The sequence below is a fragment of the Tamandua tetradactyla genome, chromosome 4 (genome assembly GCF_023851605.1).
Source record: "Tamandua tetradactyla isolate mTamTet1 chromosome 4, mTamTet1.pri, whole genome shotgun sequence".
Lineage (NCBI taxonomy): Eukaryota > Metazoa > Chordata > Mammalia > Pilosa > Myrmecophagidae > Tamandua > Tamandua tetradactyla.
In genome coordinates this window covers 59764373-59784535 of record NC_135330.1, presented here as the reverse complement: position 1 = coordinate 59784535, position 20163 = coordinate 59764373, and the positions used below count along the sequence as shown (strand labels likewise).

Sequence of the window (20163 nt, the reverse complement as noted above, 5' to 3'; positions counted from 1 at the left end):
GGATGCAGGATGCGGCCTTTGATGGAAGCAGGTTGGAGGGCGTCATCCAGGTCAGCTGACCCTTTGGAGGCGTCTCTTACTTCCAACAGCTGGTCTTGGTTTTTGTCCTCCTCCAGCAAGTCGTTCCTAATTCCTTAGAAACTCGTTTTTCAAACCCACTGACCACCTCTTCAGAGTAAACTGGGGCACTTGTTAAAATGCAGATTCCTGGGCCACACATCCCACCCACTGAGTTAGGCTTTGGGGAGGGGGCACAGTGGCAGGGACTGTGCATTCTAGTAAGCTCCCCAGGAAGGTTGGGTGTGGTGCAAGCTGGAGGTCCAAGACCTCTGGAGTGAGGAGACTTTCTCTGGGGCCCCTCCCACATGTGTACTCCCACAAGCCGGCCTCCTCCAGCCCTCCTTGCTCGTACCTTGCCAGCAGGCCCAGCATGCCTGTACACTCCCACTAGGGTATGTGGGGGCTGGGCAGCCCCTGCAGGGTCTTGTGACCTTCTCTGCCTAATAGAGCCACTTCATGCTTTTGTGCTTGAGTGATTCTAACCATACAGAAGAGTTCGCTCTGTCCTGGCAGCCCCTGGAGTCCCAATTCATTTCTCATTGGCAACCCTTCCAGCTGGCTGCCTTCCCCAGGACTGCAGCCCCAAGCCACCAGGGAGGCCAAGCAAGCTTGGCCCTGAAGACTTGGTTTTTCCTCCGTGCGGTTCTTGTCTTTGTGCCTCCTCAGTCCCTGCAACTCTGCTTCCTAGAGTGAGGGAAACAGTCCTGGAGATAGAGGAGGCTGCTGTGCTGTAGGGGAAAGTGGGGAAAGAGAAATGGACTGGGGATCCAGAGACTTGGCTTCTGCTCTCTGTGCTGCCACCGCACAGCTGTGTGACCTTGGACAAGTCACTCCACCTCTCTGGACCTACTTTTCTCACAGGAATCTTGAGAACAGGTGCCAACTCTTCAGCATTGTGGTATCCTTAGCTTCTGATGGAAATAAGTGGGGTTAACCTCTTAGGCTTATCCAAATTGAGATGAAAGTTGTTGCTTTTTTGTCTTTTCCCCCAATTCTTAAGTGCTGTAGAAATGATTGCTGATATCACAGAAGTTCACAACTGAGAGATCTCAGAGATTGGGGACGTTGGCATCGTAGACGTGGAGGCCTAATTTGTGCTTTCAGTGAACATCCTTCCCGAGTACCTAATACATGCTAGTCAAAACTCCCTTCTCTCACGTATCTTCAGTTCTAGTGAGGGGAGACTGACAAGCAAAATAAGTAACATGCATAGAATGTCGGATGGTGTTGAATGCTGTGGAGAAAAATAAACCCGGCAGGGAAGCAGGGGTGCGCGTTGGCGGTGGGCTGCGAGTTTAAATGAGGTGGCGCCGAGGGCGGCCTGGAGAGGCGCCGCCGAGGGAGCCCCTGGAGGGGTGCACAGGGCAGACCCAGGTTGGGGGGGAGTGCTTCTGGCAGAGGGGAGCAGGGCCACAGCCCTGACTAGTGGGGAGCCCGGGGCGCTGAGAGACCTGCCGGGAGGCAGGGGCGCTGACGAGGGGAGGAGGACCTGGCAGGGGAAGCAGGCGACCGGGGCGCGGGCCGGGCCGGGCCCCAGGGCCTTTGACAGGCAGTGAGAAGACGCCGTGAGGTTTTGGGTAGAGAAGTGATGCTTTGGTGTATGTTTTAGTAACAGGACCACTCTGCCTGCTGAGACTGAGGGGCGAGGTGGGGAAGTCAGGGGACTGATGGAGCCTGGTGCCCTCCCCGGGCTGGTGGGAGCCCCCCACCCCCCGGAGCCCAGGCCCCAGGGGAACCTGGAAAGCGGGCAGTTCTGAGGGTGAGAGCACAGGAACTCCCAGAAGCCACATGGGGGTGGGGGGAGAGGATAAAAGGACTTGGCCTGGTTTTGCCTTCTTATTTTCCTCCTTCTTAGACTCTGGTAGGGATGGCAGAGCTAGGTGACAAGAGGCTTTAGGGTCCCCTTAAAGGGAGATCTTGCTGGGGGAGTTGTAGTCTCTCAGCAACCAGGGTGCCTCTCAGGGAAATGGAAATGCAACTCGAGGGCAGCCTTGGAAAGATAAGGAGCAGTTCTCAGTGACCTCAGCAGATTCTGCTGGTGGAAAGGACATGTGGTCTCTCCGTGGACTTTATCGCTTTTAATACTAACCTCAGCTGGAGGGGTTAGGAACCAAAGGTCTGTCTTGACGCTTAAGAAATGAAAGGTAAAAGAAGCTACCTAAGTTCAAAACAGCACATAGGGGGATTTGGCCAACTCTCCACAGCCCCAAGCCTGCTGGGAGAGAAAGGGCAGGCAGTTCTGAGAGTGTGCAGTCACTCACCTGTGCCAGCCGTGGGCTCTCATCACACACACACACACACACACATTCACACACACACACACACACACACACACACACACTCTCCAGGTTTTGGTTCCCTCCCAATCTGTACTAGGGTGGGTGCACTGAGGCTGGTGACGACTGGAGCAATTGAGCTGGGCCAACTCAACAACGAAAAGACAAAAAATACAATAAAAAATGGGCAAGGGACTTAAAGAAAGACTTCTCCGAAAAAGCCATACAAATGGCCAAGGAACCCATGACACGATGCTCTGCATCATTAGCCATCATGGTTTGTGGAAAGGACACTGGCCTCTCCGTCAGCCACTAATCTACGGAGTGACCTACGGGCCTCAGTAGCATCTGTGAAACAGCATAATGTGACCCAGTGATCTGCTCATTCATTTATTTCTTCGCGGACCACATATTTGTTGAATACCTGTTATGTGCCAGACAGTCTGCGTTCTGCCAGAGCAGGGCTTGGCCAAGTTTTTCACTGAAGAATCAGATAATAAGGATTTTCAACTTTGCGGGCCACATAGTCTTTGTTGCAACAACTCAACTGTTGAAGCACAAATGCACACACAGACAGTAGGAAAATGAACAGGTATGGTTGTGTTCCTACAAAATTTTACTTACAAAAAATAGGCAGCTGGAGGCCCATGGGCTACAGTTTGCCAATCCTGGGACTTCAGTGGTGAGACAGCAAATAGGGTCTCTGCTTAGGTAGTCCCAGGTATGTAAGTGCCATGCAGATGAGGACAGGGAGCTGTGAAAGCATATGGCTGGGGGCCGTGGGGGCCCTAGATCTGGTAGGGTGGGAACCCGGGTGCAGTCAGGAAGGCGTCCTCGAGGAGCTGCCATTTGGATTGAGCTGAGAAAGATGTAGAGGTATTCAGTGAAGTTGGGGGAGTGCACAGCATGTACAAAGGCCCTGAGGAGGGAGAAACAGTGCAGTCGAGGAAATGCAAAAAGGCATTGTGTAAGGGACCAAGGGGAGAGAAAGATGACATGATGCTTGTATTAGTCTCTTACAGCTGCCGTAACAAATTTCCCCAGATTGTGTGGCTTAAAACAACACGTATTTATTCCCTCATAGTTCTGGGTGGTAGAACTCTGAAATTTAGGTGTTCACAGGGCAATGCTCCCTCCTAAGGCTCTAGGGAAGATCTTTTCTACTTTTTCCAGTTTCTGGTAGCCCCAGATGTTCCTTGGCTGGTGACAGCATAACTCAATCCCTGTCTCTGTCTTCAGGTTGCCTTTTCTGTGTCTTTTCTCTTCTTGTAAAGATACGGTTCATATTGAATGAGGGCCATCATAATTCAGTATGACGTCATCTTACCCTGACTACATCTGCAAAGAGTCTTTGCAGATAAATAAAGTCACATTCACAGATACTGGGTTTTAGGTCCTCAAACTATCTTTCTGGGGACACAATTTGATCCTCACAATGCTGGATGCAGAACATGAGGGCCTTTGTAGGCCACTTTAAAGACTTTGGCTTATATCCTCAGGATGATTTCTAACCACAGTGACATGACCAGCTTTGCATTTTATGAAGGTTGCTCTGGTGGCAAATGCAGAAGTGATTGGAAGTGAGCAAGGGTAGATACAGGCGATCAAGTGGACATCTAGGGGCCAGCTGTCCATCTGGGCCTGATGCTTGGGGGTGAGGGAGGTTCTGACAGTCATCAGAAAAGGGATGGAGCTAAGGTCAGGGTGTGGTAAAATCACTCAGGGAGATGCCAGAGAATGAGGATGCAAATCAGGAGAAGGAAAAGCGGTCAGGGTGGTGAGTGGAGCTGAGTGGTCCACTGGACTCAGTGATCTTAAAGCCAGCTGTGACTACAGGGGACGTTTCAGTGGAGTGCTGAGGTCTGCAACGGGGAGGGCCCAGGAGTGAGGTGGAGATGACCATGTGGTAGCGACTTCTCGTAGGGCCCAGTCAGTAAGGGAGGGGAGAGACCCAGGCAGCTGGGTGAGGGGCAGGGCTGGCGGAGGGGGCTTTTATTGGTTGGTTGGTTTTTTGGTTTGTTGTTTGGTTGGTTGGTAGATTAGCAGTGTGTTAGAAAGGGAAGATCCAGCATAGGGAAAAGCAAAGGTCCATGGCAGGAGACAACAGGGATTGTGAAGATTTCCTGAGCCCTGAGAAGGAACCCACACAGGTGGACTGACTTAAAAAGGAGGAAATGTCCTCAGCTGAAACAGGAGTTCAGGAGGAGAGGAGGTTGCTCACCGTAACTAGATTTGTGACTTAGCTTGAGGTGAGGGGCGTTTGGAGGGAATTCTCTCCCCTGGCTTCTATTTTTCCTTGGAATAACTGACAAGAGCGGGAGGAGGGGCTGAGAGTCACCGAGATAAGAGAAGTTTTGGTTTCCCTTGTGGAGGGAGGTAGAGTGAGTTGGGGAGGCTTATTAAGGTTTCTTTGCAGTTGAGGGCCCTGGTGACGTGGGGAGTTTATCGGGCACACAGTTGAGCAACGCTCGTGCAGGATTCTCCCAGGCAGTGTTCAGTGTTCCAGGCCACCATGGAGAAAAGTGGATAGTGGGATTTCTTGAGAGCTGGCAGTTTATCAGATTAGTGCCACAAAAAGCAGGGAAGCAAGGGAGTTTAGGGAATTGGGGAAAAAAGTTATTGGCTTGATGGATTATGGTGGGAAATGAAGACAGGAGGGGCTAATGGCGGCCCCAGGGAGGTCAGAGAGATACGTGGGGGGAGTGCAAAGTCTGTGAGATAGTTCTGTGAGTTCATGACCAGGAACGAGCAGGCCAGCATGGTGGGGCTTGGTGGCAGAGAGCAGAAGTGATAGGAAACGCCTTTGGGAGCTAGGCAGGGCCAGGCCAAAAGAGATTTTATTCTAAGTGTGATGAAAAGCCATTGGAGGTTTTACAATATATTAGTCTGGCTGCAATATGGTGATAAGATGGAGTGGAAGAGAATAGAAGCCTCCAGAGAGGAGGTATTAAGAAGCTACTCCAGGTGAGAGGCAGGAAATAGCCAAATTTGGAAAACATTGTGGATGTATTTGACAAACTCCTGGCTGTGGGAGGTGAGAAAAGGAGAAGAGTCAAGGCTTTCGGTCCACGTCCCTGGTGCCATTTACTGAATGTGTAACTGAGCAGGTGGGCCCTGAGTCCTGCCCTGGCCAACTCTCCTGGCCCATTGCCCTGCACCTGTCTTTTAGCGAGAGCCATTTTCTCAATTGTCTTCCTTTTCCCCTTTTATCTGGGCAGCATTAGCATCATGTTTCTTGTTGGAAATGGATTTAATAGGGTGATCCAGTCTCCAGGCCCTGGAAAAGCCACCCATCAGCTGCTACGGCTCTATCAATGACCCCATTCTCTCTCTTGGCAGCTGTCTGCGTTCCCCAATAGTGGATGCCCCAATTACACTGGCTTGTCTTTCAGAAGAGGTTGGGGACCACAAGAGACCCACTAGTGGTTGTCTCAGCTCTTTCCCCCTTTCCCTCTGGAGTCATCTTCGATTCTGACATTTTTACTCCCTATGGTCAGAGTGAAAATTTCAAAATGTAAATCTGTTCATGTTTCCCCACCCACTCCCCATCCTTGAAACCCTCTAACAGCTTCTTATTATTCTTTGGATAAAGACTAAACTCTATGAAATGATGTGCCCGGTCTGGCCCTGCCAGCCTCATCTCAGACGTCCTCCATTCAGTTTGGCCTCCTCTGAGACTTTGCACCCACCACACTCCTTCTCAGCCCAGGGCCTCTGCACCCGCCATTCTGTCTTCCTGGACTGCTCTTTCCTCTCCTCTTTACCTGGATATTCTGACTCATCCTTCATATCTCAGTTCCCCAGGGAAGCAGTTTTGCTCTCCCAGATGAGTTTAAATATGCTCCATTGTAAGCTTTCACACATCCAGGTATCTGTCCTTTGCAATACCTCTTACAATTATGACTTTATGCCTATTTATATGTGATTATTTAATTAATATCTATCTATACCACTTCATGGTAAGTTCCACAAGGGAAGCTTGATATGAGCTTGATAAATATTTGTTGAATTAATTAATGAACAAATGCCTTTCACATCTGCCCTCTCTACTTCATCTCCTATATCCCTACCCTAATTTGGGCCCACCACATCTCTGGCTGGTCTGTTGAATTAGCCTGCTACTGGCTCCCTGTCTCCAGCCTCACCCCCTCTACTCCTGGGAGTGCCTACTTTCCCAAGCCCTGCTTTAACAGGTCAGGCCAGTCCTCTGCTCAAAACCTTTGATGGTCCCCACTGGGCACAGAATTAAGTCCAATCCTTTTTACTGGGACTTCAAGACCTGCTTAGATGTGGCTCTCCCACTTCATGTCCTGGTCTGCAGGATTGCCAGCACATCTGGGGCATGTGGCATCCTTCATTCCTGGTTGGTTCATTTTATCCTATGGCTTACTTTGATATGCGGCTGTTTCCAGATTGTCAGCTCTTTGAGCGAAGGTCCAACCCTCAACTGTGCCGAGGCCACTTCCAGACACTTTATGAGGGCTTCTATAAACACTTTTTCCATTCAGACTCATTCATATGCATTTAATGTCATCTGTGCCAAATACAGCCAAATTTATTCTTTTATTTATTTATTTTTGCACGGGCAGGCACCAGGAATCGAACCTGGATCCCTGGCATGGCAGGTGAGAACTCTGCCACTGAGCCACTGTGGCCCGCCCTATTCTTTTAATTTTCACAAGAGTTTTGAAAAGTATGCATTATTTTCTGCAGTTTTTATAGGGAGAAATCAAATTTTAGAAGAGGATTGGCCTGGAGTCCTCTGGCAAGTGGTAGGCATGCTTAGGATTCACATGCAGTCTCTGCCCCCAGCCTGTGCTGCCTCCCACTCCACTGCAGTGAAGATAAGTGAGGGAATGGGGTACTACAGGAGTCAAGGAGAGGAAACATATTTGGGGGAAGTGGTGGGGGCTGGGTGCAGGGTGGGGAGCCAGGGTTGTGGTTAGAGGGGAGAATCCAGGACAAAAGGCCATGGAGGCCTAATCTGATAAGGAGCATCTATGAAAAATTCATAACTAACATCATATGTAATGTTTTCCTCTTAAGATCAGGAACAAGACAAGGAAGCCCTCTCATAACTTCTATGCAACATTGTACTGAAAGTTCTAGCCAGGGGAAACAAGCAAGCAAAAGAAATAAAGGGTATCCAGATAGGAAAGGAAGATGTAAAACTATCTCTATTTGCAGATGATAGGATCCTGTATATAGAAAATCCTAAGGAGTCTGCTAAAAACATTAGCACAAATAAGAGTTCAGCAGTATAGCAAAATACAAGATCAATATTCAAAAATCAATTCTATTTCTATACACTAGGAATTAAGTGCATATTAGTTAAGAAATTAAGAAAACAATTCCATTGACAATATCATCAAAAAGAGCAAAATACTTAAGAATGAATTTAGCAAAAGAAATATCAGACTTCTACACTGAAAATCACAAAATACTGCTAAAATAAATTAAAATAAATTAAAGAGGATCTAAATAGATAGAAAGATATCTCATATTCATTGATTGCAAGATTTAAGATGATAACAATCCTCAAACTGATCTACAGAATCAATTATTAGAATCTGACTTTTTGCAAATATTGACAAACTGATCCTGAAATTCGTATGGAATCTCAAGGGACCTGGAATAGCCAAAACAATTTTAAAAAAAGAAAGAGGACTTACACTTCCTGGTTTCAAAACCACAAAGCTAAAATAATCAACACACTGCGGTACTCTCATGAGCATAGACATACAGATCAAGGGACTAGAATTGAGAGTCCAGAAATAAACCCATATTTCTATGGCCAATTGATTTTCAAAGTGGATGCAAAACCATTCGATGGAGAATAGTGTTTTTAACAAATGTTTCTGGAACCACTGGATAGCCACCTGCAAAAGAATGAAGTTGAATCTCTATCTCATATTATATAAAAAAAATCAACTTGAAATGTATCAAAGACCTATATATGAGTTAAAATCACAAAACTTTACTTTTACTCCAGTGTTCCTGGCGGCATTGTTCACAATAGTCAAAAGGTGGAAACAATCCAGATGCCCATCAGCTGATGAGTAATAATCAAAGTGTGGTATATCCATACGATGGAATATTCCACAGCTATGAAAGGGAATGAAGTACTGATACATGCTACAATATGGATAAACATTGAAGGTGTTTTGCTGAGTGAAATAAAGCAGGCACAAGTACTGTATGGTTGTACATATAAAATATCTAGCATAAGCAAATTCATAGAGACAGAAAATAGATTAGAGGCTACCAGGGCTGGGGATGGGGGGTGGGAATGGGGAATTATCGCTTAATAGATAGTTTCTATTTTCTGTGATGAAAAAGTTTTGGTAATGTTTAGTGGGGATGGCAGCATAACTTTGTGAATGTAATGTCATCGAAGTATACATTAAAAAATAGCTAAAATGACAAATTTCATAGTGTATTATACCATATAATTTATGGGGCAATATCATTTATGATATCATTTAAAAGAATAAAATGAAAATTTTTATAAAGCTTTTGGGAGAAAAAATAGGTGCAACTCTCCATGTCCTTGGATTAGGCGATTGTTTCTTAAATGTGACACCTAAAGCACAAGCAACAAAAGAAAAAAATAGATAAATTGGATTTCATCAAAATTACAATTTTTTGTGCTTCAAAGGACAATATCAAGAAAGTGAAATGATAATCCAAATAATGGAATAAATATTTGAAAATCATATATCTGATAAGGGACTATATCCAGAATATATAAAGAACTCAACGATCAAAAGAATAATAATCCACTTCCTATATACTGGCCCCTATTTTTTTAAAAAACTTTTTTATTGTTCAGTATAGCCTATATACAAAGCAAAGAAAAGAGCAATTGTTTTCAAAGCACTCTTTCACAAGTAGTTACAGGACAAATCCCAGAGTTTGTCATGGGCTACCATACGATCTTCTCAGATTTTTCCTTCTAGCTGCTCCAGAATATAGGAGGCTAGGAGGCTTAAATTTTTTTTTTTTAATCACCACAGTTGACTTTCTTTCTTTCTTTTTTTTTGTGAAAAATAACATATATACGAAAAAGCAATAAATTTCAAAGCATGGTACCACAATTAGTTGTAGAACATATTTCAGAGTTTGACAAGGGTTATAATTCCACAATTTTAGGTTTTTACTTCTAGCTGCTCTAAGATACTGGAGACTAAAAGAGACACCAATTAATGATTCAGCAATCATATTCATTTGTTAAATCCTATCTTCTCTGGATAGCTCCGCCATCACCTTTGATCTTTCTATCCCTCTCTTTAGGGGTGTTTGGGCTATGGCCATTCTAACTTTTTCATGTTGGAACGGTCTGTCACTAATATGGGGTAGGGAGATGGAACTAGCTGATGTTCTGGAGAGGCTTGGACCTCTAGGTTTCAGGACTTATCTGGTCCAGGGACCCAGCTGGATGTTGTAGATTTCTGGAAAGTTACTCTAGTACTTGGAACGCTTGTGGAAACTTATATATTGCCCTAGGTGTTCTTTAGGATTGGCTGGAATGGTCCTGGTAGGGATTTTGCAGATTATGATAAGTAGCAATGTCCAACTGAACCTTGCATAAGAGCAACCTCCAGAGTAGCTTCTTGACTCTATTTAAACTCTCTCTGCCACTGATACTTTATTAATTACACTTCTTTTCCCCCTTTTGATCAGGATGTTGGCACTGTGGAAATTTTTGTTGATCCCACAGTTCCAGGGCCGGATTCATACCTGGGAGTCATCTCCCATGTTGACTGGCCCTGATTTTTAACATTTTGAATTAGTTGATAACTTTGTTACAATTGATGAGACAATATTACAATATAGGAGGCTAGAGGGCTTAAATACTTTTTTATCATCACAATCGACTTTTTTCCTTCTCTTTTTGTGAACAATAACGTATATACAAAAAAGCTATAAATTTCCAAGCATAGCATCACAATTAGTTGTAGAACGTATTTCAAGCTTTGACATGGGTTACAATTTCACAATTTTAAGTTTTACTTCTAGCTGCTGTAAAATACTGGAGACTAAAAGAGATATCAATTTAATGATTCAACATTCATATTCATTAGTTAAGTCCTATCTTCTATGTATAATTCCACCATCACCTTTGATCTTTCCATACCTCTCATTGGGGTTGTTTGGGCTATGGCAATTCTAAATTTTTGATATTGGAAGGGTCTGTCACTAATATGAGGTAGGGAGACAGAACTATCTGATGTTTTGGAGAGGCTGGGCTAGGTTTTGGAACTGTTCTAGTTTGCTAGCTGACAGAATGCAAAATACCAGAAACAGAATGTCTTTTAAAAAGGGGAATTTAATAAGTTGTTAATTTACAGTTCTAAGGCTGAGAAAATGTCCCAATTAAAGCAAGTCTATAGAAACGTCCAATCAAAGGCATCCAGGGAAAGATACCGTGGTTCAAGAAGGCCAATGAAATTCAGGGTTTCTCTCTCAAGTGAGGAGGCACATGGCAAACACAGTCAAGGATTCTCTCTCAGCTGGAAGGGCACATGCGAAAATGGCATCATCTGCTAGCTTTCTCTCCTGGCTTCCAGTTTCATGAAGCTCCCCGGGAAGCATTTTCCTTCTTCATCTCTAAAGGTTGCTGGCTCGTGCACTCTCTGCTTCGGGGTGCTGCAGCATTCTCTGCTCTCTCCGAATCTCTTATTCTCCAAAATGTTTCCTCTTTTATAGGACTCCAGTAAACCAATGAAGACCCACTCAAATGGGTGGAGACACGCCTCTACCTAATCCAGTTTACCACTCTTGATTAAATCACATCTCCAGGGAGGTGATCTAATTACAGTTTCAAACGTACAGTGCTGAATAGGGATTAGAAGTGGCTGCCTTTACAAAATAGGATTGGGATTAAAACATGGCTTTTCTAGGGTGCATACATCATTTCAAACCACCACAAGGACTTATCTGGACCAGGGACCCATCTGGAGGTTGGAGGTTTCGGTAAGTTACTCTAATGCCTGGAACCCTTGTGGAATCTTATAAATGGCCCTAGGTGTTTTTTAGGATTGGCTGGAATGGTCCTGACTGGGGGTTGGCAGGTTATAATAGGTAGCAAGGTCTACCTGAAGCTTGCATAAGAGCAACCTCCAGAGTAGCCTCTCAACTCTATATAATCCTTTTTATTTATTTGGGATCTGTAGTAATGTCCCCTCTTTCATTTCTGATTTTAATTATTTACATGTTCTCTCTCTTTTTTTTCATTGTCAGTCTAGCTAAAGGTTTGTTGATTTTATTGATCTTTTCAGAGAACCAACCTTTGGTTTTGTTGATGCTCTGTATTGTTTTTTTTCTATTTCATGTATCTGTCCTGATATTTGTTATACCCTTCCTTCTGCTCACTTTGGATTTAGTTTGCTCTTCTTTTTCTAGATCCTCTAGTTGTGAGGTTAGTTCTTTGATCTGAGCTCTTTTTTCTTTTTAAATGTAAGTACTTAAAGCAATAAAGTTCCCTCTTAATATTGCCTTTGCTGCATCCTGTAAATTTTGGTATGTTGTGCCTTCATTTTCATTCACCTCAAGATGTTTCCTAATTTCCCTTGTAATTTCTTCTTACACCAGTGGTTGTTTATGAATGTGTTGTTCAATTTCCACATATTTGTGAATTTTCCAGGTCTCCCCCTGCTATTGATTACTAGCTTCATCCCACTGTGGCCAGAGAAGATACATTGTATGATTTCAATATTTTTTAATTTATTGAGACTAGTTTTGTGGTTTACCCTGGAGAACAACCCATGGGCACTAGAGAAGAAGGTATATTCTGCTGCTGTTGGGTAAAGTGTTCTGTATATGTTTTAGGTCTGATTGATTAGAATATCAATCAGGTCTTCTATTTTCTTATCGATATTCTGTCTAGATGTTCTATCCATTATTGAAAGTGTTGTATTGAAGTCTCCTACTGTTAATATAGGACTGCTTATTTCTTCCTTCAGATCTATTAAAATTTTCTTAATATAGTTTGGGGTGTGTTGTTAGGTGCAAATATATTTATAATTGTTATATCTTCTAAATAAATCGACCCCTTTAGCAGTATATAGTGACCTTCTTTATCCCTTACAACTGTTTTTTAAAAATATTTTTATGAGACATCATCACACACATTTAGTCCAACCATAATATACAATCAGTGGCTCACAATTACGTCAGATAGTTGTGTATTCATCACCATGATCAGTTTTAGAATATTTGTATCACTCCAGAAAAAGAAATTAAAAGAAAAAAATTCTACATCCCATACCACTGAACCCTCCCTCTCATTGGCCACCAGTGTTTCAACCTACCCAATTTATTACCTTTTATCTGTGCCTATTATTTATTTATTTTTTATACTTTTTTTTTTTACTCATCTGTCCTTACCCTGTATACAAGGAGCATCAGACACAAGGTTTTCACGATCACATGGTCACATTGTAAAAGCTATATAGTTATACAGCCATCTTCAAGAATCAAGGCCACTGGAGTATAGTTCAACAGTTTCAGGCACTTCCCTCTAGCCACTCCAATATACCATTAACTAAAAAGGGATAGCTATATAGTGCATAAGAATCTCCAGAATAACCACTCGATTTTATTTGAAATCTCAGCCACTGAGAGTTTATTTTGTCTCATTTCTCTCTTCCCCCTTTCGGTCAAGTAGGCTTTCTCAATCCCATGATGCCAGGTCCCAATTCATCCCCAGGAGTTAGGGCCCACATTGCCAGAGAAATTTACATCTTTGGGAGTCATGTCCCACGTAGGGGTGGGCTGTGAGTTCACCTGCTGAATTGGCTTAGAGAGAAAGGCCATATCTGAGCAACAAAAGAGGTTCTCTGGGCATAATTATAAGTAAGCTTAGCCTATCCTTTGCAGGAATAAGTTTAATAGGGGTGAACCCCAAGATCAAGGGCTTGGCCTATCAAATTGGTTGTCCCCACTGCTTGCGAGAATATCAAAAATTCCTCAGATGGGTAAGTTAAATATTTCCCCCTTTCTCCCTAGTCCCCCAAAGGGACTTTGCAAATACTTTTTTATTCTCTGTCCAAATTACTCTGGAATATATTGGGGCATCACACTAACCTGTACAAATCAACAAGATCTCATGCCCTATTCAAGATTCCATATAATAATAGTGTTCAAGTAAACTGACCATACAAGTTAAATTAGATGATGTGCTACCCAAAATACAAATTTTGTATCAAATAAACATCTCTCCTTTGGTGTCACACAGAAGTTGAAATTTGAAAATATGGGCCATATCATCCTTTACTCAGCATTATGATTTATCTTAGTCCTATCCAGATCACCTTCACTCATATCTCTAGTCAAAGTCTGATCACTTTTTCAGCTTTAGTTGCTGAATGGGGTACTGCTGACTTTCATAGCGTCAGTGCTCTCACTCTGAGTCTCAGGTGTTACATAAATACCTGAAGTTTCAGGGAACGACCAAGTTATATACAAACAGCTCAATATCTCAGAATTTAGAAATGACAGTTACAACTCTTGAACAGATGTGACTGCTGTAAGAGCTTACAGTCTAGGACCCTTTATAATAGGCCCCAACCTGATAGCTCGTGCTCTCAACTTCCACTCACTGAGTTTTTTTATTATATTAGTCCACAGAAGTAAGGTATGATAATTGTCTTTTTGTTCCTGACATTTCATTCAACATACTATCCTCAAGGTTCATTCACCTAGCTGCATGCCTCACAACTTCATTCCTGCTTGCAGCCACTCAGTAGTCTGTTGTATGTGAACACCACAGTTCCCCCTTCCTTCCCTCAGTCTTGTATCTTTAGGCCACCTCCACCCATTGTGAATCTCGAACACTGCCACCATAAACACCAGTGTACAAATGTCCATTCATGTCCCACTCAGTTCCTCCAGGTATATACCTAGCAACAGGGTTGTAGGATCATATGGCAACCCCACCCCTAGCCTCCTGTGGAACCACCACACTGCCTTCTGGAGGGGCTGCATCTCTCAGCTTCCCTACCAACAGTGAATAGGTGCACCTCTTTCTCCACATTTTCCCTAGTATTTGTTTCTTTCTGTGCATTTTTAAAAATTTTTATGTTTTTTATTTTTATTGATATATTATATATTTACATACAATGTAATAATTGAAAGTGTACAATCAATGGTTTGCAATATGATCATATAGCTGTGCATTTATCATTACAAAACATTACAATTTTTCTTTTTTGTGAAAAATATCTCTGCTCATTTTTAAACAGTTTTTTTCACACATCATGCAATCCAACCTAGGTAATAGCCATGTCTTCACCACCATAATTTATATGAAGACATTTCCTTTTCTTCTGCTAAGAATCCATACGCCTCCCCCATACCCCCCACTTGTTGACATTTAGTTTTGGCATAAAGCCTTTGTTACATACAGTTGAAGCATATTAAATGTTACTGTTGACCATAGATCCTAGCTTGCATTCATTGTTTTTTTTTCCCTGCATACCATCCCATTTTCAATATCCTGCAATGACATTCATTTGTTGTCTCCTCATAATTGCTTTTTACTTAAAGCCTATTTTAAATGAATCTCTGTTGGTTGCTATTTTCATGGTATTTTTTCACCATCCTTTCATTTTCAATCCACTTTTGTTTTTGAATTTAAAGTGAGTCTCTTATAAACCCAGCATATAGTTGGGTCATGCTTTTTTAATTGATTCTGTCAATCTATGCCTCTTGATTGGAGAGTTTAATCCATTTATATTTAAAGTAACTACTGATAATAGTAGTTATATATCTTTTTTGTCTCTCAATTCTTCCATTAATACCTACTTTCCTATTTATCTCAGATTTTGCATTGTACCAATTTTAGTTCCTTTTATTTCTTTCTGCATATATTTTTATTGTGGTTACTATGGAAGTAATATTTAACATCTTGCCTCCTTCATATACAGTCCCTTGTGATTACATTGGGTCCATCCAGAAAACCCAGGATAATCTCTCCATCTTGAGATCCTTAATTTAACCTTATCTGCAAAACCACTTTTGCTATATAAGGTACAATATTCATAGATTCTGGAGATTAGTAGGCAGACATACTTGTGGGTGGGGCATGAGACTACCTATCTCAGAGCTTAATAAATCCATGATGAGTATGAGCAAGTGAATAATACTGGTCCCCAGCAGTACTTGAAGGCTAGAGTAGTCTCCATGGGGGATGAGGACTCATTCAGCATCTTAAAGGAAGGGTTAAAACTTTTGAGATCCTGAAACTTTTCTTCAGAAGAACCCTGAGTGTAGAAAAGAATTAACTCAGACCCTGCCATGCACTGAAAAAAATTTCATACTTAACCTTTGAAATTGTTGTGACATCTGTATTCTACTATGTAATATATTTCCATGTTTGTTTTAATAAAAATAAAATTTAAAAAAATTAAAAAATAAATTTTTTTGATTATTAAGGAACAACTGATGCTCCAGGGAAGTGTGCTATTTATTCTTGTGATTTGGAGTGCCTCTTGTGTGCACTGTCCTGCAGGGGTATGCAGTCAACAGACACTCCCTGTGTGCTTGGTGAAAAGGCTGAAGATGCTGATGTGTCTGCTGTCATGGGGCTTGCAGTTTAGAGAAGACATTTGCCTCTACTTTGAGCAGCAGAAATAACTTGACTGAGAGGACAGGATATGAGAGGGGAGTTTGGAAGCTCCTAAGAATGCTGCCTTAAATGAAGACCAAGATTTATATGCATCACAGTCACACTTCTACTAGCAAAAAATTGGAAGCCATATAAATGTCTAACAATGGAATGGCTAAGCAAATTATGGTATTATTTACCCATTTAATGATAGGTGATGATTTCAACAATAAAGGAAAATGCCTATGATTAAAAGATGACGTAAAAAAAGAAAGACGTCAAACTATATATAGTGTGTTCCCTACATGTAAAAAAATTCATATACACACAGAGAAAAAATACTGGCATAAAATGCCCCCAAAACGCCAACCTCAGTGATCTCTGGATGGAATTATGGGTAATCACTCTCTTTTGCTCTTACTTCTCCCCTCTCCCCCAATTTTCTACAATAAATATGGTACACTTTTTTTTTTTTTTTTGCATGGGCAGGCCCCAGGAATCGAGCCTGGGTCTCCAGCATGGCGGGCGAGAACTCTGCCTGCTGAGCTACCATGACCCACACTATGGTACACTTTTATTGTTAAGGAATAACCCATATTGGATATAGGAAGGCTGTTGTGTGACTGTGCACAGGGGGCAGGACTGGAGATGAGCCTAACTGAAGCACAGGGGAGGATGGGGTTAGGGATGTAGATTTGGGAGCCTTCTTTCTACTGGAAATGCTGAAACAAACCCTGAGTTAGTGCTTAGGGAACCAGTGAAGATGAAGAGGTCCAAGGCAGGACTCTTGGAGAACATATTTACAGGGCAGGAGAAAGAAGTGGAGCCAGGGATGCTGACAGAGTAACAAGTGTTATGGAGACAGGGGGAGTATATAGGCCAAGGGATATCGAGGAAGTCAAGGACAGAGAGTCAAAGAGGAGTCCTCTTCCTACAGTAGTTGAGAGGTTAGGTTAACTGAGATATATGAAAGTGATTACATGCATAGGCGTAGGAAGCAGACGGGCTGGTTTAAATTTCAGTTTTGGAATTTATTAGCCAAGTGAGCATGGGAAAACTGCTTGACTACTCCGAACCTTAGTTCCTCATCGGTTAAATGGTACTAATAATACTTGAGGTTGTCATTTGGATTAAACGAGATAATGAAAGTACTTCACACAGGGTGGGCCACAGTGGCTCAGCGGCAAGAATGCTTGTCTGCTATGCCAGAAGACCTGGGTTTGATTCCCGGTGCCTGCCGTGTTAAAAAAAAAAAAAAATTCATGGCTTTAAAAAAAAAAAGTACTTCACACAGTGCCTGCGTCATTTATATATCAACTTAACAATTGCTATTACTATTATTCTTTTACCATATTTTGAAATATTATGGAAATGAGCTTTGCACTATAAAGGGGTTCCTCTTTATAGTTTTGCTTTTGGGAACGTTTCTCTGGGTTGTTTGGGCAGAGCTTCCTGCTCTTGGGCCTCTGGGATGCTGACTCTGCTCTCTTTTCCCCAGCTGTCCCCCCCACCACCATGAGGAACATCTTCAAGAGGAACCAGGAGCCCATAGTGGCTCCTGCCACCACCACTGCCACGATGCCGGTTGGGCCTGTGGACAACTCCACCGAAAGTGGGGGTGCTGGGGAGAACCAGGAGGACATGTTCGCCAAGATCAAGGAGAGGTTCTTCAATGAAATCAACAAGATTCCCCGTGAGTGTCTTCTGAGGGTTGAGAGGGCAGGCAAAGCTAGTGTCTGGGCAGGATTTCGTGGGCAGGCTAGGTCTGGAGGTGGCTGGGGGCCAGGGAGAGCACCACAGGCATGTCATTGACTGGGTTCTTTTTGTTTGTTTGTTTTTAGAGAAGTTGTAGGTCTACAGGAAAATCATGCATAACACACAGAGTTCTCATATATTATTCTATTATTAACACCTTGCATTAGTGTGGTACATTTGATACAACTGATGAAAATACATTTTTATAACTGTACTATCAACTACAGTCCATGATTTACAAAAATTTACATTACGGTTCACTGTTTGTGTTGTACAGCCCTATGCTTTTTTAAAATTTTTGAATCTGGTAATATATATAAAATCCCAAATTTCCCCTTTTAAACCACATTCATATACATAATTAAAGCACTATTAATTACATTTGCAATGTTGTGCTACCATCACCACCACACATTACCAAAACTTTACAATCAACCCAAATAGAAATTCTTAGCAATTTAAGCATTAACTTCTTATTCCCTATCCCTACCCCATCCCCTGGTAACCTGTGTTCTATATTCCGATTCCATACGTCTGCTTATTCTAGTCATTTCATTTTAGTGAGATCATACAATACTTGTCCTTTTGTGTCTGGCTTATTTCACTACCATGATGTCTTCAAGGTTTATACATGTTGTCACAGGTATCAGATCTTTGTTCCCTTTCACAGCTGAATAATATTCTATTGTATGTATAGACCACATTTTATTTATCCATTCGTCTGTTGATGGACACTTGGGCTGCTTCCATCTTTTGGCAATTGTGAATAATGCTGTTATGAGCATGAGTGTGCAAATATCTGTTCAATATCCCTGTTTTCAATTCTTTGGGGTATATATCTAAAGTGGGATCGCCTGGTCATGTATAGTAATTGCCCCTCATATAGTAACTCTTTCTTCTTTTTATGTGTCTCCCTACATATATGTATTTCTATATGAATAATACATATACACAGAAGCAGATATGTGATATGTATATTATAGGGAATTTTGTTCACAACTTTAAAAATTTTTGGGGGGGGCTTATGCATGGGCTGGGAATCAAACCCAAGTCTCCTGCATGGCAGGCAAGAATTCTACCACTGAACTACCTGTGCACTCTCTTCATATGGTAATTCTATACATATCTTTCTGAGGAACCACCAAACTGTTTTCCACAGAAGCTACACCATTTTACATTCCCACCAACAATGAATGTTTCTATTTCTTCACATCCTCTCCAACATTTGTTATTTTCTGTTTGTTTTTTTTTTAAATAGTAGCCATTCTAGTGGGTGTGAAATTGTATCTCGTGATTATGATTTGCTTTTCCGTAATAGCTTAGTGATATTGAGTATCTTTTCATGTGTTTTTTTTTTTTGCCATTTGTATATCTCTTTGGAGAAATGCGTATTCAAATCATTTGACCATTTCTTAATAAGTTGTTTATTTTTTTGTTGTTGAGTTGTAGGATTTCTTTATATAGTCTGGATATTAAACCCTTGTTGGACATGTGGTTTCCAAATATTTTCTCCTATTGAGTAGGTAGCCTTTTTACTTTCACAATAAAATCCTTTGATGTACAAAAGCTTTACGTTTTGATCCGGTCCCATTTACCTATTTTTTTCTTTTGTTGCTTATGCTTTGGTGTAAAGTCTAAGAAACCACTGCCTATCACAAAGTACTATAGATGCTCCTCTATGTTTTCTTCAAGGAGTTTCATAGTTTTAATTCTTGTATTTAGGTCTTTGATCCATTTTGTGTTGATTTTGTATACGGTGTGAGGTGGGCGACCACCTTCACTCTTTTGCATATTGACATCTAGTTTTCCCAGCACTATTTATTGAAGAGATTTTTTTTCCCAATTTGTGGAGTAGCACTCCTGTCAAAAATCAGTTGGCCATAAATGTGAGGGTTGGTTTCTGAACTCTAAATTCAATTTCATTGGTCATATGTATGTAATTGTGTCAGTACCATGCTGTTTTGACTGCTGTATCTTTATAATAAGTTTTAAAATCTGGAAATGTTTGTTCTTCAACTTTGTTCTTCCTTCCCAATATAATTTTGGCTATTCAGGGCCCCTCACTTCCATATACATTTGATGATTGACTTTTCCATTTCTGTAGAGAAGGCTGTTGGAATTCTGATTGGGATTGCATTAAATCACTTTGGGTAGAATGGACATCTTGACAACATTTAGTCTTCTGATCTATAGCGTGGTATGTCCTTCCATTTATTTAGGTTTTCTTTGATTTCCTTTGGCAATGTTTTTGTAGTTTTCTGCATGCGAGTCCTTTACATCCTTGGTTAAATTTACTCCTAGATATTTGATTCTTTAAGTTGCTATTGTAAATTGAATTTTTTTTCTTGACTTCTTCTGATTTCCATTACTAGTGTATGGAGACACTACTGATATTTGGGTGTCACTCTTGTACTCCACCACTTTGATGCATTCTTTTATTAGCTCTAGGGTCTTTGCTGTAAA

General features: G+C 41.8%; 1 protein-coding gene across 2 annotated transcripts in view; it reads left to right on the top strand.

Annotated features, from left to right (window-relative positions):
- Window positions 1–20163, top strand: part of SYT2 (synaptotagmin 2) — a 136414-nt gene that overhangs the window by 97453 nt on the left and 18798 nt on the right. The window contains exon 2 of one of the 2 annotated variants that reach the window (XM_077157406.1): window positions 17444–17638. In XM_077157406.1, coding sequence (XP_077013521.1) covers window positions 17461–17638 — 178 coding nt within the window. In that variant the 5' untranslated portion in view covers window positions 17444–17460. Of the gene's footprint in view, window positions 1–17443; window positions 17639–18227; window positions 18344–20163 lie in introns of those variants that run through there. The other variant, XM_077157407.1, reaches the window with a different exon arrangement.